At 43.6% G+C, this 24,289-nt stretch overlaps 3 protein-coding genes across 3 annotated transcripts; all 3 read left to right on the forward strand.

The window, feature by feature from the left end:
- On the forward strand, positions 1-5,309 carry LOC142204123 (prostaglandin F synthase 1-like). The gene is made up of 9 exons (XM_075275385.1): positions 1-114; positions 1,630-1,797; positions 1,982-2,098; positions 2,242-2,319; positions 2,588-2,710; positions 3,581-3,690; positions 3,899-4,064; positions 4,587-4,666; positions 5,112-5,309. Exons 1-9 carry the CDS (start codon positions 28-30, stop codon positions 5,152-5,154), a joined length of 972 nt encoding a protein of 323 aa, XP_075131486.1. The 5' UTR covers positions 1-27; the 3' UTR covers positions 5,155-5,309.
- Positions 5,310-6,567: 1,258 nt separating this feature from the next.
- LOC142204119 (aldo-keto reductase family 1 member C3-like) lies at positions 6,568-12,777 on the forward strand. Its single transcript, XM_075275380.1, has 9 exons — positions 6,568-6,806; positions 7,577-7,744; positions 8,235-8,351; positions 8,709-8,786; positions 9,197-9,319; positions 10,198-10,307; positions 10,694-10,859; positions 11,411-11,493; positions 12,660-12,777. Exons 1-9 carry the CDS (start codon positions 6,720-6,722, stop codon positions 12,700-12,702), a joined length of 975 nt encoding a protein of 324 aa, XP_075131481.1. The 5' UTR covers positions 6,568-6,719; the 3' UTR covers positions 12,703-12,777.
- A 2,582-nt stretch (positions 12,778-15,359) lies between these two features.
- LOC142204124 (prostaglandin-E(2) 9-reductase-like) lies at positions 15,360-23,434 on the forward strand. Its single transcript, XM_075275387.1, has 9 exons — positions 15,360-15,488; positions 18,271-18,438; positions 18,649-18,765; positions 18,876-18,953; positions 19,103-19,225; positions 19,314-19,423; positions 19,617-19,782; positions 21,897-21,976; positions 23,290-23,434. The coding sequence occupies exons 1-9, from the start codon at positions 15,402-15,404 to the stop codon at positions 23,330-23,332; spliced, it is 972 nt and encodes a 323-aa protein (XP_075131488.1). The 5' UTR covers positions 15,360-15,401; the 3' UTR covers positions 23,333-23,434.
- Positions 23,435-24,289: the final 855 nt, after the last annotated feature.

A 24,289-nucleotide genomic window follows, 5' to 3' on the forward strand; every position in this document is an offset into this window, starting at 1 on the left:
ACACAGATCTGAGCCACAAGCAGTATTATGGAGCTGACAAAACAATCCCGAGTTACTCTAAATGACGGGCACAAGATGCCAGTGATTGGACTGGGCACCTATGCCCCTGACAAGGTAGGTGTAATAATTGTTAGCCATAGTTGTACATTCATACAAGAAATCCACAGTTATGGAAACTCTTCCTAACCAACAATATTCTGCATGTAGTAGCAAACTTGTGAGAATGTAATGGGGCCACTAATATGGTGGGCTTGCTGCCATATGGGATGGTGGAAGGTGGTTAATTATGTAATTTTAGTCTCTTGCACAGCTCTTCTGTATTGGTCTCCTCCGAGCTGCTCAGCAAATTCCTCATAGTAGACGGTTTCACAGATCTCTCCCTCTTGTAAAGGGAAGTCTATCACCACTCAGACCGGTTCTATAAACCACCTATATGGTGTTGTTGTTGCTGCTGCTATCATACAGAACATACATTTATGGCTGCTGAGAGATTAAACAAATGGGCTGTCTGTAGGACGCATGGCGGGACCACATCTACTGAAGCACTCATTTTCTTTAGTGGTTATCGCACATTGCCCCTGAAACAGAAAGATTGATGAGTGGTCATCAAAGAAAGGTGCTTCGGCAGGTGTGGCCCCATCCTAAGGGCCCAGAACAGCTCATTTGGAAATACTGAAAGCGGAACTTTTTAATGGTATTCTGAGGATTTTTCATGAATCTAAGGGATGTTGGGCATGGCGTGTATATAGCTGGGGGGCTTTTATGCCTAGACTGACCAGACCGACCAGAAACTCCAACCCAGCAATGAACCTAGCCTTAGCAAAGAAGAAACGAAACTGAGCATACTCTCAAATAATGATCTCAGTATAAAAATTTTCACTCTATTGTATACGAAAATAGTGTAAAAAACCCCCCATAAATTCATCTTTGCCAACATTAGATTTTTCTTTTTCTTTTTTTTTTTAAATGTAGATTGTGAACCCCACATAGAGCTCACAATGTACATGTTTTCCCTATCAGTATGTCTTTGGAATATGGGATGGAAATCCATGCAAACACGGGGAGAACATACAAACTCCTTGCAGATGGTTTTCTGCCCTTGGCGGGATTTGAATACCAGGACTCCAGCGCTGCAGGGCTAACCACTGAGCCACCGTGTGGCCCCAACATTAGATTTTTTTCTCCCCAGTGTACACAGGGTCCAGAATGATACTGTTGAGATGGTGCACAATGCTAGTGTGGAGTACTGCATTCAGACATACACATTATATGGCTGGCCAAGCTTTGGTTTGGCCAATACACATCTAATATATATAGGAAGCTTCAGAGATATGGAAAGTTTCGGCAAGAGCCACCAGTCCTCTTCTGAACATCCCAGTTCCCTGGAGGATTTGTAGTATGGCACACAATCCTCTGGGCCTGAGCAAGAGACTGCTACTAAATTGTCTGTGTCTCTAAATAAGAATTACAAATTGCCCCTCAACCAACAGTTTGGGACAATTTTGGCAGAAAATTGCACCCAAAACGGAAGATGCTGATATTGACGATGACATCACTTGTACCTCAATGGGATTTTTTGTAATATAATACAACGTACCGATGACATCTATTTCATATCATTACTTATAGTTCCCAAAGTCTATGGCAGAAGAGGCCGTGAAAGTCGCCATTGAGCTTGGGTATCGGCACATTGATTGTGCATTATTATATGGCGATGAAGTTGAGGTCGGCCGAGGTATCAATGCGAAGATCAGAGATGGGACGGTCAAGAGAGAAGAAGTGTTCTACACCGGCAAGGTAATGGCCATGATATACCTACCTAGGTAGCCATGAGTTGTCCTCTTCAGCCATCATCTTGGTCTCAGATGACAATGGCCACCATCGCAGTCAGGGTTCCCATGACTCTGCACTCCATAGACCCCTAATAGACAAATGTCATTCTCAAGCAATTCTCATTTCTCCTATTTTTCCCCTCTTTTAGCTTTGGAACAATTTTCATTCCCCGGAGTTGGTCCGTCCTGCTCTTGAGAAGTCCTTGAAGAATCTTCAGCTGGATTACATGGATCTCTTTCTTATTCACACCCCAATGGCATTCAAGGTCTGGACATTTCCCCCAAAATTTAGTCTAATGTTACATAAATTGGACAAATCTGGAGGCGAGTCTGGAGGATGGGTCCAACTTGTCCCTTCGTTTTGATACAAAATTGGTTGCATTTTGATGACTTTTTCTCTCTTTTTAAGCCCGGGGATGATCTAGTTCCAACAGATGAAAGCGGAAAAGTGATTTATCACAATAGCGATATACGAGACACCTGGAAGGTATGAAGAATGACACCCAATATGGCCGACTTATCACAATTTTTATTTGCCTATATTAAAAAAAAATCCTATAGTGTAGATAGCTCATCTGCAGACCTATATCTAGAGGGGATATTTCTATCTAGGACGGACAGATGACGGACCCCCATTTTCTAGATAGATGTGGGTCCATAAGATTTCCTCTTGATATGCCATAAACGTCCCAGCTGGAACAACCTCTTTAATCCCTGTTTTTTGTTTGATTTTTGACTATTTTCTGTATTCTTAGGCTATGGAGGATTGTAAAGAAGCTGGGCTGGTCAAATCTATAGGGATCTCCAACTTCAACCACAAACAAATAGAGCGTATCCTCTGCATGCCGGGACTGAGATACAAACCTGTGTGCAACCAGGTAACACTGAAATATTGGGTCTCTGAATAATTCTTTGTTTTATCCGTGACTTGTACGTAGATGGTCCTTCCAAATTCTGACCTTGTTATATAGTGGTGTTGGTGTAAAGTGCAGGTCAGTTTAGCTGGCACTGAAGAAGGGTTCAATTTGCAACGGAACATAAAACTTTATGGTATGAAAGTTCCGAACAATCCAAAGAACCTGTGTGTCACAAAAATATTCTACTCACTTAGACAAATGGGAATAGGAAGAGGAGGAGGAGTCTCTAGTCTGATGAGGACTGTTACTTAGTCTCAATCGTTCTATTCTGATTAGCGATTTCGTTTTCGACGGTACTTCTTCGGTCTGATCCGAAATGGTGCGGGTAAAGTAGATTATTATATGGTAGGGTCTCTTCAGGCTCTGGCCTCTGCCGTGGCATCGTCCAGCTTTCCTTCTTTCTTCACGGGTTGTCCACCATGTTTTCTATTCCCCTGGTCCAATCAAGGAACATTGTCTCACAGCCATGGGGAATGTGCGCCTGATTTATGGGGAAGTGTGCGAAGGACATAAAGAGACTTCCTAAATCTCCCCCATTAGATGTATATATATTTATAATATGGGGCCTCTACACCAAATACCAAGCACAGTGACATACATTACAGAGTGGCTATGTATCCTATGGATGTGTCATCGGTATATAAGTCTTGGAAACCCTCTTTAGGCTAAGGCCTCACACTGTGGATATGTAGCCTTCTATTGTTGCAACGTGGGGCCTTAGTCTTAAGTTAGAAATGCGTTTTAAGGTGGTCACCACCATCTTACATTGGTCCAGACACGTAAAATTGCCATATTTCCAGTTGACTTGTTTGCCATTTTGTCCAATCTTAGGTGGAGTGTCACCTCTACTTGAATCAGTCTAAGCTGCTGGAGTTCTGCAAGTCACACGACATAGTCCTGGTGGCGTATGCGGTGTTGGGCACTATTCGTGACGTCAGCTGGTAAGTGACATATTTGAAGGGGAAACAAATTTACGATAGTATCCGCAATACACTATAGTGTCATGTCCTGTCTCTATACAAAGGCAGCACCAGGTGGCGCCATGTTACCTTTAGGTAATCCTCGTGCTACGCTACCTTTATCTTTTGAGTATATTTTAGTGCATATGATATTAAATCCTTCTATGTTTTCTATCTTTACCCCTTTAAGGATTGATCCTAATTCTCCGATCCTGTTGGAGGAGCCTGCCCTTAACGCAATTGCAAAAAAACATGGCCGAAGTCCTGCACAAGTGGCAATAAGACACATGTTACAGAGGGGCGTTGTGCCTCTTGCCAAGAGCTTTAATCCAGAAAGGCTCAAGCAGAATCTTGAGGTAGGAGCCTTGGAGTTGTGAGTAGGTCACACGTAAGATATATGGGGGCCAATGGTAATAGCCTTAAAGTTATTGATGGGAGTGAGATAAGAACTAGGGTTGAGCCGATCTTGAGATGTTAGGATTGATTTCAAAATCCAATTTCCGATAATTTTCCAGCTGATCCCTTTCCCGATCGCGATCGTGACATTTGCTCGATCGCCAACCGGAATCCAATCTTTCTCAATCCCGATCGCTCAACCCTAGTCAATGCTTCTCTATGGGAAAAGTCACTTTTAGGGTTGAGCCAATCTTGAGATTTCAAAATCCGATTTCCAGCCAATCCCGATCTCAATTGTGAAATTTGCTCGATCGTCAATCGGGATCCAATCTTTCCCGATCGCTCAACCTTAACCAGAACCCATAACAGGGATGTGAATTATTTCCCATTGCTTTCTTATAATGACTAAGGACTCATTCGGACTTGTAAAAGCGTTTTCAAGAATAAAGTTGACGTTGATTTTTTTGTGACCCCAATTTTAGGTTTTTGATTTTGATTTGAGTGAAGAGGAAATGAAGACTCTGAATGGACTGACCAAAAACGTTCGCTATGTGAATTTTGCGTAAGTAAAACATATTGCAGGAGATTTTCCAAAAATATTGCAAATGGCACCAAAGTATAAAGATAAACTGCACACACCTACTGTATATACACATGCGCTAGTATATACTGGGTGTGCAACAGGTTGTGGGGCTCATACATATTAGATTTTGGATGGTCACCATGATGGCTGTCGGACTGATGATGGTATCATTCTTACCAATGATCAAAAACCAAAAAAAGAAGTCCAGTGAGTCTCCATAATGATCAGCCAAAGGTGGCCAAACACTGGAATCTTCGACCAACAGTTGGCTGAAAATTTCCAACATGGTTGACCTGTTTTTGGCAGGACAGCTCCAAGCGAATGTCTACGTGTCAGATCTCTGGCCATTCCTCTGCCTCTGTCTAAATCCCATCCCTACTCCCAATTTTCCACAATTGTAACATAATTCTTCCTGATTTTGCAGATGGAAGGATCACCCGAATTATCCATTCTATGAAGAATATTAAATCTCTTTATTTGTTGCGCCACGATTGGAACGATGATCCCTGATGTATACATGAAATATGGAGAAGGGTCTAACTAGTCTAATGTTGTGCAAACGCGATACATGAGAACTGCAGAAGCTAAAGTACAAGAGTCTGAGTGTATAGGTCACAATGCCGCCTGAAAATAATGTACAAGACATGTTTAATAGTCATTACAGAATTCCAGTAAAATATTTTTTCTCGTCTACTTCCAATCTTTGCAATTTGAGAATGAGCCTGTGTGCGGTGTCATGTTACTGTTACTGTAAGTTCTGACAGCTTTATTATGAAGTTATATGCTCCCCTCTGGAGCACCGGCCTCCTCACTGCTCCTCTAGTGCACACAGGGCTTCCTATATGAACAAGAGGTCAAGCTCTAATAGCCCTAAATTGTTAGTGTCAATGGGTTCATATAGGGGTACAGAGAGGTGATCAGGGATTCATAGGGATCCTCATATTGGGAAGAAACACACAAGGGATCCCACACGGGATGCAAGACGGATGCACTGGAGTTAGCCTGGCAAGTTTACTTAAAGGGATTCTACCATTTTTTTCTCACTAACACGTAGGAATAGCCTTAAGAAAGGCTATTGTTCTCCTACCTTTAGATGTCTTCTCTGCGCCGCCGTTCGGTAGAAATGCCAGTTTTTGCCAGTATGCAAACAGCGAGTGGTACTCGATCGAGTACGAGTATATCGAATACCGTAGTATTAGATCGAATACCTACTTGATCGAATACTACTCGCTCATCTCTAGTGGTAACCACTTTCCGAGACAACATAGATTGAATACTCGACCACACAGATGCCACATAAACTGAACTCCGCACGTCAACTGCCCTGGAAGACGTGAAGGCCGCTCTATATAGTGATCGTACACCTTAGAGGGAACTTGTCAGGGCAATTTCAGTCTAAACCACTCGCAGGTCCTTAGGAACTGAGGATTTGGTGACCCAAATTGTCCTCTTTAATACCTCCAAAAAATTAAAAAACCATTTGCCCGGTTCCCATACTGCCGGCACTGGTGCAGTTCATGATTTATGAATCCATAGAACGTATTTGTACCGTATAGGGTCATATCAATGCCTATATGAATATGTCGGAAATCTGGAAGCCAAAGTTCTAGAATTCATAGTCATTCTTAGCAGGTGCAATGAGACAAGAAGGAAGGACCGTGCCCATATCTCAGGTTGTTGTAGTAGCCGTATCTAAAGTAATGTTGGCCCTTTGTCTACCTCGACCTCTCAGAATGTAAAGACTGTACTGGACAGAGACATTGATATCACGTTCTCAGGAGACAGTGGGTTAAATTTGACGTCTCTGTAGCTGAAGTCTTGAGCTGTGGCTGCCTCCTCTGCTGACTGTTTCCTGTATGACCAAGGCTGGCTCTAGAGAATATCTACCCAGACCTGATAGTGACCCAGTGTAATATGGTGCAGAGACTGCTATAATGGAGCCAAGAGGTGGAGCCGCGCTGCTGGGCCTCGGCCAAACAGGCCAACGTTCAGTGAAGGAAATTCAGCACAGATCTGAACTACGAGCAGTACTATGGAGCTGACAAAATGTCCATGCATTCCACTAAACGACGGGCACAAGATACCAATGATTGGACTGGGCACCTATGCCCCCGAAGAGGTGGGTGTCATAGCTGATAGACGTCTAGAGTTACGCTTTCAGCCACTGTAACGGTATCATATGTTAAAATAGTTTCAGTAATAACACGGACATAGCTGGGGGCAAACAGGGACATGTGCTGAGAGCCACAGGGGTTGATAACAAGCCAACAAGCCACTTTGCCTTGGTCTGGGTATTTAAGTACAGAGCTTGTACAGAAAACTGAACTTATGGTAGAAGAAAGTCTAGATCTTATAATAATCACATGTGTAGGCCAGACAAGCAAATCAGAGTGACATATTGTAATACATAGTGTATGACACTGTCAGGGCTCCTAGGAACCTATCTATAATACATAGTGTATAACACTGTCAGGGCTCCTAGGAACCAATCTATAATACATAGTGTATGACACTGTCAGGGCTCCTAGGAACCTATCTATAATACATAGTGTATGGCACTGTCAGGGCTCCTAGGAACCAATCTATAATACATAGTGTATGACACTGTCAGGGCTCCTAGGAACCTTTCTATAACACATAGTGTATGACACTGTCAGGGCTCCTAGGAACCTTTCTATAATACATAGTGTATGACACTGTCAGGGCTCCTAGGAACCTATCTATAAAACATAGTGTATGACACTGTCAGGGCTCCTAGGAACCTACTGTAACTATAAAACATAGTGTATGACATGCTAGAGATTGAAAAATTGCATATCAATGTAAATGTACACAGAGCCCTATAGTTATAACATACCGGCTACCAATATTTCATATCATTGGTTATAGTTCCCCAAGTCTATGGCAGAAGAAGCAGTGAAAATTGCTCTTGAGGTTGGGTATCGACACATTGACGCTGCATTTTTATACGGCAATGAGGTTGAGGTCGGTCGAGGTATCAATGCAAAGATTGCAGATGGAACGGTCAAGAGAGAAGACGTGTTCTACACCGGCAAGGTAATGGCAGTGATGTAATATACTTCTCATTATAATGAATAGTCCTAATTTGTCTTGAGTTGCGCTGCCTAGCTGTTACATTGGTCTCGGAAAGTTATCGTAAGGGATGGGTTAGTCCAGAAGGAGTGACTCTCACTGATTCCAACAAGTACTGCCACCCATGTGGTTAGCCATAGTTACCTATTGTCCCACAAAATTTTCCCATTTTCATCCCTTCACATTACTAGACTGGGAAAATGGGCTGCAGAACAAGCATTTTGCCACTATCCACTGGGTTTTCTTTCTAAATCTTGGCTGGGGCTGACCCACAATTGTATCCCGAACTGTAACAGTCCCTCCTTACTAGACTCCTCCTTGATATTAGTCTTCAAACCTTACTCACCAGAAAACAATATTCCCTATTTGGCGCTCATATTTTTCAATTTTACAAAATTCATCAATTGAATTTTTCTAAAAATTTCATTCTTGCAATTTTTGTTTCTCCATCTAGCTCTGGAGCACCTATCAATCCCCGGAGTGGGTCCGTCCTGCTCTTGAGAAGTCCTTGAAGAGTCTACAGCTGGATTACATGGATCTCTTTCTCATCCACTCTCCATTGGAGTTCAAGGTTCAGACATTACCCAAAAGTAAACGGTTTGCTCGATCGCCGATCGGGAGCCAATCTTTCCCTATCCCAATCACTCAACCCTAGTCAATGCTTCTCTATGGGAAAATAACTTTTAAGGTTGAGCCAATCTTGAGATTTCAAAATCCGATTTCCGATCATTTTCCAGCCGATCCCTATCGTGAAATTTGCTCGATCGCCGATTGGCATCCAATCTTTTCTGATCCCGATCGCTCAACCCTACTTTTTATATGTTTATGCCACTTTGGACATGGGTTTGAGTGCGGCCCCATTGCCTTCTGATGTATTTGACTACTGTACTGTAATAACTTTGATGACTTTTTCCCTCTTGTTTTTAAGCCCGGAGATGTTCTACATCCAGTAGATGAGAATGGAAAAGTGATTTATCACAATACTGATATTCGAGACACCTGGAAGGTATGTAGGATAACCCAAAAATTTGTATAGAGACCTAAACTTTGACTTGTCCTTGAAGCCACCTAGCTATATGCCACCAATGAGATCTGTTATGTTTCGGCAGTGGCACCAGTATGTTATGTATTTAGGCCCAAACCACACTATGTACAGCCCACCATATACAAGGACAACTGGGGTTTAGACAAAGAGAATTCTATAAAGTTTGAAATTCATTCGCTTATAGTCAGTCCTTGGGACTACATGGAAGTGTCTTATAACGATAGAAGGTCCACGTCTTCATCCACTCATTCGTAAGGTGACATTTTCTGGACCTCTTATGATCCTTTTCCTCTTAAACCATACTCCTGAAATTTGGCATAACCATTAATTTTGAGATGTAAGGATACTTGTCCATCTTACCCTTATTTCAGGCTATGGAGGACTGCAAAGAAGCTGGGCTGGTGAAATCTATAGGTGTCTCCAACTTCAACCACAAGCAAATAGAGCTGATCCTCAACATGCCGGGATTGAGATACAAACCAGCGTGCAACCAGGTAACAATTTAAAGTATTTTTATTGAAACTTTTTTTTTTTCCCAAAGTTGTTGTCAATAGTAAGAACACACTCAACGTTAGGTACAAATGAGGTCTACAAGAAAGAGGATCCAATAAATAAATGGTTAATGGACTCTCCACCAAAACCCTTCCTTATAGCTTGTTCACTCTAAAGGTCCTTAAACCTCGAAAGGTTCTTCAACTCCATTGTGTGACAGAAAACCATGGGTCCCAAGGGACCCTCTTGGTAATGATGGGTCTGTTGGGTATCTGCTGCCTTTACTGTAACCTCACTGGACACAAAGTGGCACTTGCACGCCTTATTCTTTTGAGATTTGGATGGACTCTACGCCGGAGATTGTAGGTGGAGCAGATGTGAACGTATACTAAGAAGAGTTCCTTGGAAAGAAATAAGAGGTCAACAAAACCAAAAGCTGTTCTGTCTACAGAGTTTGGAACTCAATAATCTTTGTACTACTATTTTACCTTTCGCTGGTGCACCCCAACCGTTCTCAAAATCGTCAGATTAGTCTGTGAGCTGGAGATTTTTGGACAAGGGGAAGACTGAAATGTTCCTCCACCAAACTGGGTTTTTGACGTACCTGGCCAAATCAGCTATTAATGAAAGCAAGGTTTGGTGGTGAGAACCCTTCCTCACTTCTCTCACAGTAGTGGCCCCCGATAGCATGTTGGGGTCCCAGCATTATGAATACTGCAGTGTTGTCATGTTTTTCAAGGCAGTCAGCTAGACCCGAGCCACTTGTGAAATGGTAGTTGGTATCTGTCTTTTGGACCCACATATTATTTAATAACATAAGTATTGCCACAAATCCCATCTGCAGTAGGGTTCTATGCCTTGTTATTTTGGCCATTTTTAGGTGGAGTGTCACCTCTACTTGAATCAGTCTAAGCTGCTGGAGTTCTGCAAGTCACACAACATAGTCCTGGCGGCGTATTGGGTGTTGGGCTCTACTCGTGATGTGAGATGGTAAGTGATATCGGTTTCAGAATCTTAGACAATCCAACTGTTTACCAAAGTTCGTAGCCTTTGTCTCCATATGAAGACATCACCAGCTGGTGCCAAGTTGCTAAAAAAAAACTGGTAAGAACAGTCGAAAGCTAATGCAAGAAGATTCTTAAAAGAGAACCTTCTCGTTACTTGTGGTGGAAAACATTGGATGAACCAACCTAGTAGCCACAATTGTTGACATAAACCTGTAGATACAACTTCTGCCTTTCCTGGTCATCCAAGAACTGGTGCAAGTGGCACCACATTGTCTTTAGTTTAGCTTTAAGTTCACACTGTTCCTTGTCAATATCCTTTACACATCTACGCTTTTTCTAAATGCTTACTGATATCTTAAACTGTTTTAGGATTGACCAGAGCACACCAGTCCTGTTGGAGGACCCTGTGCTCAATGCAATTGCAAAAAATCATAACCGAACCCCGGCACAAGTGGCAATGAGACACCTGCTACAAAGAGGGATAGTGGTTATTGCTAAAAGCTTTAATCCAGGAAGGATCAAGCAGAACTTTGAGGTAGGAAAGTCCAAGAAGTTCCATCAGATAAAAGTGGATCCGTTGAGAAGGGTGTTGCTGCAACATCTTATGGCCAAGCCATCTCCATCATGTGACCTCAAGCTTTTTTGGTTTCCTTCCTTGTACCTGAAAGTTCATAACTCATATAAATGTCTCCCTTCTGGGATCTTGACCACCCCAAATCTTGAGCCACCCAAAGCTGTACTTAGTACCAAAAACTCTAGATGTGAGAACATCACGGCCAATCACTGCCCAAAGTTCACAACTAGAGATGAGCGAACACTGTTCGGAACAGCCGTTCCGAACAGCACGCTCACAGCACGCTCCCATAGAAATGAATGGAAGCAGCCGGCACGTTGGGGGTTAAGCGGCCGGTTCCAGTCTAACGTTTTACAACACCACACCAGTGATACTCACTGATGGTATATCATATGCACCTCTCCCAATCTATTCAAAGAGGACGCCCTACGAGGTCGCCTACTTCCATCTATCCTTTGTACCTCAGAGGTGGGTAAAAAGTTGACACTGGTCTTTATTGCTTCCAATTTCAGATTTTTGACTTTGAGTTGAGTGAGGAGGAAATGAAAACTCTTAATGGACTGAACCAGAACAGACGCTATGTGGACATCTCAGCGTAAGTACGGTATTATAAATTTACAACAATGGACCATGGGAAGAATATGCAAATCTGTCTTCCATGATGTAATTAGAAAATCAGGTGCCTCAGTGTTGCAAACCAATAGGGGGCGCTCACTGGAATGTGCAAGCCTGTCTTCCCTGATGTAATTAGGAAGACAGAATCTCAGTGATATAGCCCAATAAAGGCTGCTCCCTTTAACATCATGCTCGACCTTCCAAGAGGCCTTTGTTTTGCAATGACACTGGGATTATTACCAGGTATAGTCTCTCAACCGAGGACGGCTGTTTCGATGTTATTGCGTCTTGTCAGCCCGGTGTAGAGAAGACTAACCTGGTAGAGGTGAGAGGCTTAGACAGGGTAAGGGGGGTATCGTCACTCCTTGGGGAGAGACCACCATATAGGTGTGTGGAGACTTATTAAGCCTTTAGCACTCCACTTTGCAAGAGACTATGGGAAGAATATGCAAATCTGTCTTCCATGATGTAATTAGGAAATCAGGTGCCTCAGCGTTGCAAACCAATAGAGGGCGCTCACTGGAATGTGCAAACCTGTCTTCCCTGATGTAATTAGGAAGACAGAATCTCAGTGATATGGCCCAATAAAGGCTGCTCTCTTTAACATCATGCTCGACCTTCTAAGAGGCCTTTGTTTTGCAATGATGCTGGGATTATTACCAGGTATAGTCTCTCAACCGAGGACGGCCGTTTCGATGTTATTGCATCTCGTCAGCCCGGTACAACAATGGGACATAGACCTCAGGTCTATGGCCATATTAAAGATCCCTGTTGGTCCATTCTGGCTTATAAATGGGGGTCATGAGAGGGTAATCCTTTCTCTATCATGTTGACATGTCAAAATAGGTCACATGGACAATTATAGAGATGTATGAAGCTCGCAAGATTCATTTTGCGAATATTTGTTAGGTGTATGGAATTCCCAATTAGTGTATGATATGACAGAGAGTGTTCCTTGGTCACTTGCCCACTCCTCCGGGACGCCTGGAGGTCCCACTTTACTTGGTTGACAATGAGGTTAAGTCACTGGAACCATCATCAGGATACTGTATCATTTTGCTTTGTGTAAACTTATTCCTGGAGGCATGTTCTTGGTATTTTCACCAAATCTTCACAATCTTAACATAATTTCTCCTGATTTTTCAGGTTTAAAGATCACCCGAAATATCCACTTCATGAAGAATTCTGATCTGTTGTGTTGTGGCATGTATATAGAGTATGAAGAAGTTTATGTATATCTGAACTTTGTGCAAAATAAATTAACTGCAAAAGCTAAAATACATGTGTAGAAGTGTTTAGTGGAGTGAAAACCGGCTATTTGGCACTTTTGATTTTTTTTTTTTTTTCTAGGGGTCTTGAACCCCAGAGAATCTGATCCCTAATGTAATGCACTACAATGCATTGCAATGCAATGCAAAAATCCAGTTGCAGGCTGCATAGAGTACCCTGCAATAGAATATAATGAAAGACAGGCCTGGGAGCCTTCACAAGGCTCCCAGCTATCTTAGCAATGCGACGCCGGGTCTGGAGCTTGCTCCGGGTGCTGGCGATTCTCGGGAAGATGGCGGCGCCCACGCGCTGTCGGTAAAATGGTGCCTCTGTCAACTTTGACCGATGATAAAACTAAAAGGCAGAATCTCGAGGACAGAAAAATTTCATCTGAGTCAAATCGAGGTAAAATGGGTGCAAAATATCGTAAAACAATGATATTTTCCGAAGGCAGAATCCTATAGTCGCACCGAAAAATTCTTTGGATGCACAAGACTTAAACGGACGCATCAAATCCAAATGTGACACTGTTGGAAGCATGAAAAAGGCCCGGACACACAACTACCTACCCAGGGGCATCTGGGGGGTCAATCTTGGTGTCGACGCGATGGAAACATCACCACGAACCCTGTCATACCCCTTGCTTGATAATACGGTCATCCGGTGAGGTTATAGTTGTATATAGTTTTCTGGTCCAGGGATTTAGGGCTGAGCCTCCTCTCCCAGTGACATCACACAGGGAGGAGACTAGGACAGATATATGGCCTCGGTCTTCATATTGAAGGCAGCTCTTATCCTGGGAGAGATGTCAGGTCACACATGTCTTGTTGGCATAAGGAAGTGCCCTGGGGCTACACAACGGATGCCTCAATGAACCAGATTGCAGACTCGTCTTGGTTCTAATTTTCTCTTTTAATCCTATTTTATTTCTGTATTGTATTGCTTATTTTTACCTGTATTTGACTGAACATCCAATGATGTATATTCTGTATAACTTAGTGGCTAGTACCGACCCACTCTGGCTAATAAATATTCAACATTTATAAAGCTCGTTTCATGTTATCTTATGAACCGTGGCACTTATAGGTGGTGTGTGGAAGGAAGAAGGTGATCGTAGGCCAAGTGGCTTGGCAAAGCAATATCCTTCATAGTGGTGTCAGCAGTGGGATTGCTAGGATAACAGCATGTGGGTGCGGAATCACTCAGACGCTGAGGATTGGCGCAATCCTGTGATCCAAGCTTGGAACTAGATCAGGCAATTTGCAAGATGTACAAATGTAATGGACTGGTATCCTATCCGTGATAAGTGCTGTAGACTTTAGAGGGTCAAAGCAGGCCATGTCCATGTCACTTGTCAAGCTGGATCTATGTAAGTGTTGCAAATACTGATTGATGTTCAATAGTCCATGACCACTGAGTGCAAAAAAAAAGTGACTTTTCATCCTTTTTTGCATTTTTTACAGAAAGTGGGTAAAGTGGGGCAGGGAATGTGGAGAGCAGAGGTGGCAGTCTGACACATTTAATGTCATTTGAGATAGAAAAATGGTGCAAATTCTAAATGGAATCTACACTAGCTCCTAGCTGGCATAGGTTGTGGCACACGGGACTGCCTGCACCATAGGTTCTTGCACACGGGACTGCCTGCACCATAGGTTCTTGCACACGGGACTGCCTGCACCATAGGTTGTGGCACACGGGACTGCCTGCACCATAGGTTCTTGCACACGGGACTGCCTGCACCATAGGTTCTGGCACACAGGACTGCCTGCTACTCTTAATACTTCTGGTGCTTTTGGCCCAGTGAGATTAAGACTGGTGCATGAAAAGCTGGTCATAATAAATACATCCCAGTGATATCACATATTGAGAACACAATGGTTAACATCTGATATCTCTGCTGCTGAATCCTTGGGCTATGACTGTCTCCACTGCTGATTTCCTGAACGACCATGTCCGGCCCTGTGTAGGATCTGTTATATTTATCCCAATACACCCGCCCCACCCCACCCCCACCTCCAACCCCCCCCCCCATATAGCAGTCACCAACGAAGAGGAAGATGAGACTCCACGGACTGTTATATTTATCCCAATACACCCGCCCCACCCCACCCCCACCTTCATCCCCACCCCCCATATAGTGGTCACCAACGAAGAGGAAGACGAGACTCCATGGACTGTTATAACCCAAACCACCCCCCCATACCCACCACCCACCCAACCCAACTCCTCCCCCCCCGCCCACTTTACTAGCTTTGGCAATGCCAAATACCTATTCGGACGTGCCAATAAAGCATTTTTGATTTGATTTGATTTGATTTGGATCCTTTTTTCTACAGATTGCAGAAGGCTGAAAAATATGTTTAAAACCAGTTCCCCCTCCCCCTTGTTTACCCAGTACGATGAACCCAAACATCTGCTAAACTATACCAGGTCATATCCATTTACATTGGACCCTGGCATCTGTCCAACTGTACTATGTTATCTGTCCAAAGACTAGTAGTCACACCCTGTAATCTGAACTCTGAGATCTCGGCTCAGCCAGGAGGCAGCCCAGAGGTGGAGCCATACTACACAGGCTCGGACATACAAGGAACATCAGGACGGATCTGAGCTACTGCCATGGCATTGACAAGACATTCACGAATTACACTGAATGATGGGCACAAGATCCCGGTGGTCGGACTGGGCACCTACGCCCCCGAGGAAGTAAGTGTCGTGGATGTTATTGCTTGCTACAAATCTTGAGTTGGTTGAGCACCCATGAAATCCACAGATAATAGTAAAGATATCATGATAAGACCCCAAAAGTTTATCAGGGTTCCTTAGTAGAAGAAATTTTTCGATGACATATTACCACCATAGTCTAAAGTGAGCACTGTGAGGAGGATGGGAGTAACAGTCTCTGAAGATTCTCACTTCTGGATATTTGGAATGTAACAGTACAAGAAAACACAGCCGGGACAATACCTGGTGTACAGTAGACATGGTACTAAAGCAAGCACAATCTTAGTAGGCACCAGGGACAGTATAGTAGACAATATTATGGATGCCTGAACCAGTAGAGTAGGTGCAACATCGAAAGCAACAGCGGGAACAATATCGGGGTAGAGAACGTCTTGTCAAAGCTGGAAAACCTAAACCAAATGTAGAACAAGGATGAGCAAAACAAATATAAGAAAGTGGTCATGATATTTACCGCACTTATATCGAATGGGATCAGTGGCGTAACTAGGAATGGCGGGGCCCCGTGACGAACCTTTGACATGCCCCCCCCCCCGGCTGACATCGAAAACCCCAACCAACGCCGAAAACCCCGCACGACCCCACCCCCCGCATTCCTACGCACACTATTACGCTCCATAGTGGCCCCTGCACACATTATTATACCCCATAGTGGCCCCTGCACACATTATTATACCCCATAGTGGCCCCTGCACACATTATTATATCCCATAGTGGCCCCTGCACACATTATTATACCCCATAGTGGCCCCTGCACACATTATTATACCCCATAGTGGCCCCTGCACACACTATTATACCCCATAGTGGCCCCTGCACACATTATTATACCCCATAGTGGCCCCTGCACACATTATTATATCCCATAGTGGCCCCTGCACACATTATTATACCCCATAGTGGCCCCTGCACACAGTATTATACCCCATAGTGGCCCCTGCACACACTATTATGCACTATAGTGGCCCCTGCACACAGTATTATCCCCCATAGTGGCCCTGCACACAGTATTATGCCCCATTGTGGCCCCTACACACAGTATTATACCCCATAGTGGCCCCTGCACACAGTATTATGCCCCATAGTGGCCCCTGCACACAGTATTATACCCCATAGTGGCCCCTGCACACACTATTATGCACTATAGTGGCCCCTGCACACATTATTATATCCCATAGTGGCCCCTGCACACATTATTATACCCCATAGTGGCCCCTGCACACAGTATTATACCCCATAGTGGCCCCTGCACACACTATTATGCACTATAGTGGCCCCTGCACACAGTATTATACCCCATAGTGGCCCCTGCACACACTATTATGCACTATAGTGGCCCCTGCACACATTATTATATCCCATAGTGGCCCCTGCACACACTATTATGCACTATAGTGGCCCCTGTACACATTATTATATCCCATAGTGGCCCCTGCACACATTATTATACCCCATAGTGGCCCCTGCACACAGTATTATACCCCATAGTGGCCCCTGCACACACTATTATGCACTATAGTGGGCCCTGCACACAGTATTATACCCCATAGTGGCCCCTGCACACACTATTATGCACTATAGTGGCCCCTGCACACATTATTATATCCCATAGTGGCCCCTGCACACATTATTATACCCCATAGTGGCCCCTGCACACAGTATTATACCCCATAGTGGCCCCTGCACACACTATTATGCACCATAGTGGCCCCTGCACACAGTATTATCCCCCATAGTGGCCCTGCACACAGTATTATACCCCATAGTGGCCCCTGCACACAGTATTATGTCCCATTGTGGCCCCTACACACATTATTATACCCCATAGTGGCCCCTGCACACATTATTATGCCCCATAGTGGCCCCTGCACACACTATTATGCACCATAGTGGCTCCTGCACACAGTATTATCCCCCATAGTGGCCCTGCACACAGTATTATGTCCCATAGTGGCCCCTGCACACAGTATTATGCCCCATTGTGGCCCCTACACACAGTATTATCCCCCATTGTGGCCCCTACACACAGTATTATCCCCCATTGTGGCCCCTGCACACAGTATTATCCCCCATTGTGGCCCCTTCACCCACTATTATGCCCCGTTGTGGACACCCATTAACAATTATTATACTCTGGGGTCTTTTCAGACCCCAGAGTATAATAATCGAAGACCCAGGGGAAGAACAACATAAAAAAAAAAAAAAACCCACTGTAACTTACCTGTCTCCCGACTCCCCGCTGGCGGCCATCTTCAATGACGTCAGGGACGTCATGTGACCGGGAGCCTGCGTCGCGACGCATAAGGACGCAGGCCCCGATCATGTGACGTCTGAGACGTCACACAAGTAGGCCAAAACTTGCGCGGAGCCTGGAGAGGTAACTAACACAGTTTTTTATGTTCAGTTACCTCTCCTGCACTTCCGATCATTATACTCGGGGGTCCAAAAAGACCCCCGAGTATAATAGTGCTTGTGGGGCCCGCAGTGTCACTTACCGATCCCGGCCCCTGCCAGGATTGGTAAGTATATAGGGCCCGTTAGCGGCTGGAGTAACTCCAGCTGGTAACGGCCTATTAAAAAAAACAAAAAACGCAGCGGTACCGGCTGCCACCGGGCCCCTAATGTCCCGGGCCCTGTGGCAGCTGCTACTGCTGCTACCACGGTAGTTACGCCACTGAATGGGATGTTCAGAAACCACCATGGTTATACGTCATCGACTACCATTATTTTGTATCATTACATATAGTTCCCCAAAACTCTGGCGGAAGAGGCTGTGAAAGTTGCTCTGGAGGTCGGGTATCGACACATTGACTCTGCCTTTATCTACGGCAATGAGGTGGAGGTTGGCCGAGCTATCAATGAGAAGATCGCAGATGGGACAGTCAAGAGGGAAGACGTGTTCTACACCAGCAAGGTGATGGCAGAATGATAAGCTTCCCACTATAAGGTAGATACACTCATTTTACCAAAGGTTTCATAATTTTCTTGAGGTTCCTCTTCCCCGTAAGTACAATACCAGTTGCTGGATACTAATGGCCACCAAGGTCTTCAGCCATCATCCAGTATTTGACAATTCTTTAATTTTTCTGAGTTTTTATTTTGGTCTTTTTCCCTTTTCTTCTAGCTCTGGAGCACCTATCATTCTCCAGAATGGGTCCGTCCTGCTCTTAAGAAGTCCTTGAAGAGTCTACAGCTGGATTACTTGGATCTCTTTCTTATTCACACTCCCATCGAGTTCAAGGTCTGGACGTTACCTCAAAAGCTTGGATGGAGCTTGACGTGGACTGGAGACTATAGGACAGGTCTCCCTAATCCGGTTGCATTTTGATGACTTTCTCTCTTGTTTTTAAGCCTGGAGATGATCCATTACCAACAGATGAAGATGGAAAAGTGATTTATCACAATACTGATATCCGAGACACATGGAAGGTACGGAGACTAACCCCAAAATCTGCACCGGTGCTAAACTTTCTATACTTTGAAGCCACTTTATATTATTTTGTGTGCAGTTCCTTGTGTAGTATGAGTTTGCCGTCATACCTCGTTCCTTAGGCATACCTTCCAACTCCAATTTTTAGGCTATGGAAGATTGTAAAGAAGCTGGGCTGGTCAAATCTATAGGTGTCTCCAACTTCAACCACAAACAACTGGAGCACATCCTCACGATGCCGGGGCTGAGATACAAACCTGTGTGCAACCAGGTAACACCGGAATATTTTTGTCTTATCCGGGTTCCTATACTGTACTGCACCCTTCCCCTTACATGTGGTAGGTTTTGTCCATTTCTAGGTGGAGTGTCATCTCTACTTGAATCAGTCAAAGCTGCTGGAGTTCTGCAAGTCACACAACATAGTCGTCGAGGCCTATGGGGTGCTTGGATCGACTCGAGATGAATACTGGTAAGAATTGACATGTAACATAAACTGGACAAACCAATTGCAACTACGGACCAAAATTTGTAGCCATGTGGCACCACATTGCCTGTGGTGTAGCCTAGCAATACCGTATTTTTAATGTCACGCTGTTGTCTCTCGAGTAAATCTCAGCACGTATGACTTTGAAGCCGTCTACATTGGGTCTTTACTCTTTCAGGGTTGACCTGACCGCTCCAGTCCTTCTTGAGGACCCCGTTCTCAATGCCATTGCAAAAAAACATGGACGATCTCCTGCACAAGTGGCAATGAGACACATGCTACAGAGGGGGATCGTGGTTCTTGCCAAAAGTTTTAAGGCGGAGAGGATCAAACAGAATCTTGAGGTAGGAGACTTTTTGAGAAGGTGACATTTTAGCAAAAAGATGTTCAACATAGGAACATCTTATGGTCAAACCACCTCCGTCATGGGATCTCTACCACTCATGTTCATACCTCAGTTTCATGTCATAAGTAGGTCTCTTGTGGACCTCAACATCCAAAATCATCCCTGTTGGCCAGAGACTTGAGAACCTCAGAGCAAATAAGAGCATGTGTTTGCCTGTCCCCTATCTTCTCCTCCACTGTAAGTTTTTGACTTTTTGAGAGCCTTTGCCCATGTCCTTGGAAGGAACATCAGCGGCCATGTTTGGTTTTGCAATGAAGAATAGCTTACTTTGACAAAAGTCTTGATTAAAATATCCCACCATCATGTACAGTCCTATGAAAAAGTTTGGGCACCCCTATTAATCTTAATCATTTTTAGTTGTAAATATTTTGGTATTTGCAACAGCCATGTCAGTCTGATATATCTAATAACTGATGGACACAGTAATATTTCAGGATTGAAATGAGGTTTATTGTACTAACAGAAAATGTGTAACATGCATTAAACCAAAATTTGACCTGTGCAAAAGTATGGGCACCTCAACAGAAAAGTGACATTAATATTTAGTAGATCCTCCTTTTGCAAAGATAACAGCCTCTAGTCGCTTCCTGTAGCTTTTAATCAGTTCCTGGATCCTGGATAAAGGTATTTTGGACAAACAATTCAAGTTCAGTTAAGTTAGATGGTCGCCGAGCATGGACAGCCCGCTTCAAATCATCCCACAGATGTTCAATGATATTCAGGTCTGGGGACTGGGATGGCCATTCCAGAACATTGTAATTGTTCCTCTGCATGAATGCCTGAGTTGATTTGGAGCAGTGTTTTGGATCATTGTCTTGCTGAAATATCCATCCCCGGCGTAACTTCAACTTCGTCACTGATTCTTGAACATTATTCTCAAGAATCTGCTGATACTGAGTGGAATCCATGCGACCCTCAACTTTAACAAGATTCCCGGTGCCGGCATTGGCCACACAGCCCCAAAGCATGATGGAACCTCCACCAAATTTTACAGTGGGTAGCAAGTGTTTTTCTTGGAATGCTTTTTCTTTTTGGACGCCATGCATAACGCCTTTTTTTTATAACCAAACAACTCAATCTTTGTTTCCAAAATGAAGTTGGCTTGTCCAAATGTGCTTTTGCATACCTCAGGCAACTCTATTTGTGGCGTACGTGCAGAAACGGCTTCTTTCTCATCACTCTCCCATACAGCTTCTCCTTGTGCAAAGTTCGCTGTATTGCTGACTGATGCACAGTGACACCATCTGCAGCAAGATGATGCTGCAGCTCTTTGGAGGTGGTCTGTGGATTGTCCTTGACTGTTCTCACCATTCTTCTTCTCTGCTTTTCTGATATTTTTCTTGGCCTGCCACTTCTGGGCTTAACAAGAACTGTCCCTGTGGTCTTCCATTTCCTTACTATGTTCCTCACAGTGGAAACTGACAGGTTAAATCTCTGAGACAACGTTTTGTATCCTTCCCCTGAACAACTATGTTGAACAATCTTTGTTTTCAGATCATTTGAGAGCGGGCTGTCCATGTTCGGCGACCATCAAACTTAACTGAACTTGAATTGTTTTGTAGAAAGAAATGGTCCAAAATCCCTTCATCCAGGATCCAGGAACTGATTAAAAGCTACAGGAAGCGACTAGAGGCTGTTATCTTTGCAAAAGGAGGATCTACTAAATATTAATGTCACTTTTCTGTTGAGGTGCCCATACTTTTGCACCGGTCAAATTTTGGTTTAATGCATATTGCACATTTTCTGTTAGTACAATAAACCTCATTTCAATCCTGAAATATTACTGTGTCCATCAGTTATTAGATATATCAAACTGAAATGGCTGTTGCAAATACCAAAATATTTAGAACTAAAAATGATTAAGATTAATAGGGGTGCCCAAACTTTTTCATAGGACTGTATATAAAATCCCCGTAAGATCTAGGTGTCACTATTTTTTTTCTTCCCTCTTTTTGATAACCCAAAAGAGAATAATACATGACAATAGGATCAGACTATAAAAATGGCATCAATAAAAATTGATGTCTATCTTTGATTGATTTCCGATTTCAGGTTTTCGAATTTGAGTTGACCGAGGAAGAAATAAGAACGCTGAATGGACTGAACCAGAACAGACGCTATGTGGTTTCTAAGTATGTAAAAGAAATAGTAGAATATTGCTAAACATGTATATGGTTGTATAAGGGAGCGTCCACCCGGTGTAGAAAAAACATCTGCAATTCCTGGCTTTGGGTCCAAAAACCGCAACGAAATGTGCAACAAAAATAGCTACATTTCCGCCACGAGGGGCCTCAACCTTAGAAAGATTCTGCTCCCATTCAAGATCTCTTCCTAGAGGTTGAGCAGAACGTTCATAAAGAGAACTGTGTCATTCTACTTGTACAGCTGCACAGTTCTCTCTATCTCCTCCCTGCACTTACCTCTAAAATCAGTGTTTGACCTCCTGAATAGCAATTTGAGATGGACATCCGACAAAGTTCTCTTGAGTTTCCACCATGTATTAGACCATGGACCATGTATTAGATCCAGGTCTTTCGCCATGGATTCTGTGGCTGAATCAGCCATGTAATCTGCAGCAAGATCGAACGGGATGGTTATTTTTTCTGCTTTGGCCTCTGCTTTTTATTGACTATAATTGAGTGCAGATTGAGAGTGGAATTTGGTGTTGATTTTGAGGCTTGAGAACCTCAGAGCAAATAAGAACATGTGAACATACCATTACAGTCTGGCCAATGCTGGAGCCTGGATTGATGAATAATCCAGTAGATATAAGGTATAAAGAAGAAGTTCCCTTCCATTGCCCTAGACCACCAGGGATTTTGACATTAACCACTTCTTTATCCTTGACCACCAGGGATATTGGTATCAACAACTTCTTGAAACTAGACCACCAGGAAATTTCATACTAATTTCAGCTTTGCCCTAGACCACCAGGGATGCAGATATTAACTCCTTTACTGCTGTAGGCCACCAGTGATGATAACACCAGAGATCTTAACAATGACTGCCTAACGTTCCCTAGACCACCAGGGTTCCTGGCCGTAATCCCTTCTTCCCTATAGACTACCAGAGATACATAAATTAAAGGAGTTGTCCAAGATTTATTTTTTTATGGCCTATGTTTAGTATAGATCCTAAATATCTGATTGGTAGGGAGGCCAACAACAAGTCCCCATGTGGATCAGCTGTTTGGGGTTGTTACTTCCAGCTCCATGTACTGTACAATAAGGGAATAAGACACCCCCCCAAACAGTTGACCTGTTTAGTTGCTCACTACTGCCCCCTATCAATGAGATATTTATAGCCTATCTTAAGACTACCCTAGATAATAGGGGCTGCAGACATGAACCACTTCTCTGCCCTAGACCTCTGAGATGTCACCATTAACCCATAAACTCCCCTAACCAGTTTTATCATTTTAATACAATTCTTTCTGATTTTGCAGGTGGAAAGATCACCCGAAATATCAATTCAATGAGGAATATTAATTGCATCTGCTTTGCTATGATATGACCTTATTAAGGATCTCTGACCATTGTACTGCAATATGGAGAATTTTCTAGATACTTGGATTTTGTGCAAATGCAATAAACTGCCAAAAAATTCTTGTAATAAGATACTTCGTTTACATTCTATAGGATCACCCAAAGTATAATAAACTGAGAGATAGAAAGAAGGTGAAAAATCAAGTGTATTAATAATCAATTAAAATTGTGAGACGGAGATAAAGTCAACCAAATTCACATGAATATCCAGGCAATTCACATAGATGTTCAGGCTACTGAGTGAAGCAAACTTGTAAGTGGTGTTGAAAGTGGCAGGGGTGTAATTCTGAAGCGTAAATAGCAAAGACTGGGCACCATGCCAAACTTGTGATTGCCCCCCCACACACACACACACATGGTATAGCACCTCCATTACTGGACCCCACATGGTATAATGCCCCTTTTCTGGCCCCACACATTATAAAGCCCCTGTTACTCCCCCCCCACATGATATATTGCCTCCTTTTTGGCTCATATACAGTTTTCTGCCTCCTTTACTAGAATCTGCACAGTAAGTGCCCCCTTTACAGGCCACCACGCAATAATAGCGCCCCTGTGGTGACTTTAAGTCATTACCTAGGGGCCCCTGAGATCCCTTTCGAGGTATGAAATACTTACCTATCCCCGCTCCTGCTCACAGCCTCCTCCAATTCTCATTCAGCCTCCAGTATGTCCTATGCGCCATGATGAGGCGGTAGTTCTGCCGCTATCATGCATTGAAATATACATTGACTCCTCTTTTCCACTTGGTACGTACACCTGATGGACGTGCATCCACTTATTGAAGCCATTTTGGATAACTTATCTAATGATGTATTTCGTGCCTCGATTCTTTCTACCTGTATTATGGCTCTGGTATTGGTTCACTTTTCTAGTTGTCCAGTGGAGGATTATTATGGG

This window comes from Leptodactylus fuscus, chromosome 5, assembly GCF_031893055.1.
Source record: "Leptodactylus fuscus isolate aLepFus1 chromosome 5, aLepFus1.hap2, whole genome shotgun sequence".
In the NCBI taxonomy this organism is placed as follows: Eukaryota; Metazoa; Chordata; class Amphibia; order Anura; family Leptodactylidae; genus Leptodactylus; species Leptodactylus fuscus.

Bases quoted from the DNA above. Each gene is read 5' to 3' on its own strand.
- LOC142204123 (XM_075275385.1), top strand. From the start codon at position 28: ATGGAGCTGACAAAACAATCCCGAGTTACTCTAAATGACGGGCACAAG. The intron at 2,099-2,241 runs GTCTGGACATTT...TCTCTTTTTAAG, and splicing joins ACACCCCAATGGCATTCAAG to CCCGGGGATGATCTAGTTCC. The intron at 2,320-2,587 runs GTATGAAGAATG...CTGTATTCTTAG, and splicing joins ATATACGAGACACCTGGAAG to GCTATGGAGGATTGTAAAGA.
- LOC142204119 (XM_075275380.1), top strand. From the start codon at position 6,720: ATGGAGCTGACAAAATGTCCATGCATTCCACTAAACGACGGGCACAAG. The intron at 8,352-8,708 runs GTTCAGACATTA...CTTGTTTTTAAG, and splicing joins ACTCTCCATTGGAGTTCAAG to CCCGGAGATGTTCTACATCC. The intron at 8,787-9,196 runs GTATGTAGGATA...CCCTTATTTCAG, and splicing joins ATATTCGAGACACCTGGAAG to GCTATGGAGGACTGCAAAGA.
- LOC142204124 (XM_075275387.1), top strand. From the start codon at position 15,402: ATGGCATTGACAAGACATTCACGAATTACACTGAATGATGGGCACAAG. The intron at 18,954-19,102 runs GTACGGAGACTA...TCCAATTTTTAG, and splicing joins ATATCCGAGACACATGGAAG to GCTATGGAAGATTGTAAAGA. The intron at 19,424-19,616 runs GTAAGAATTGAC...TTACTCTTTCAG, and splicing joins TCGACTCGAGATGAATACTG to GGTTGACCTGACCGCTCCAG.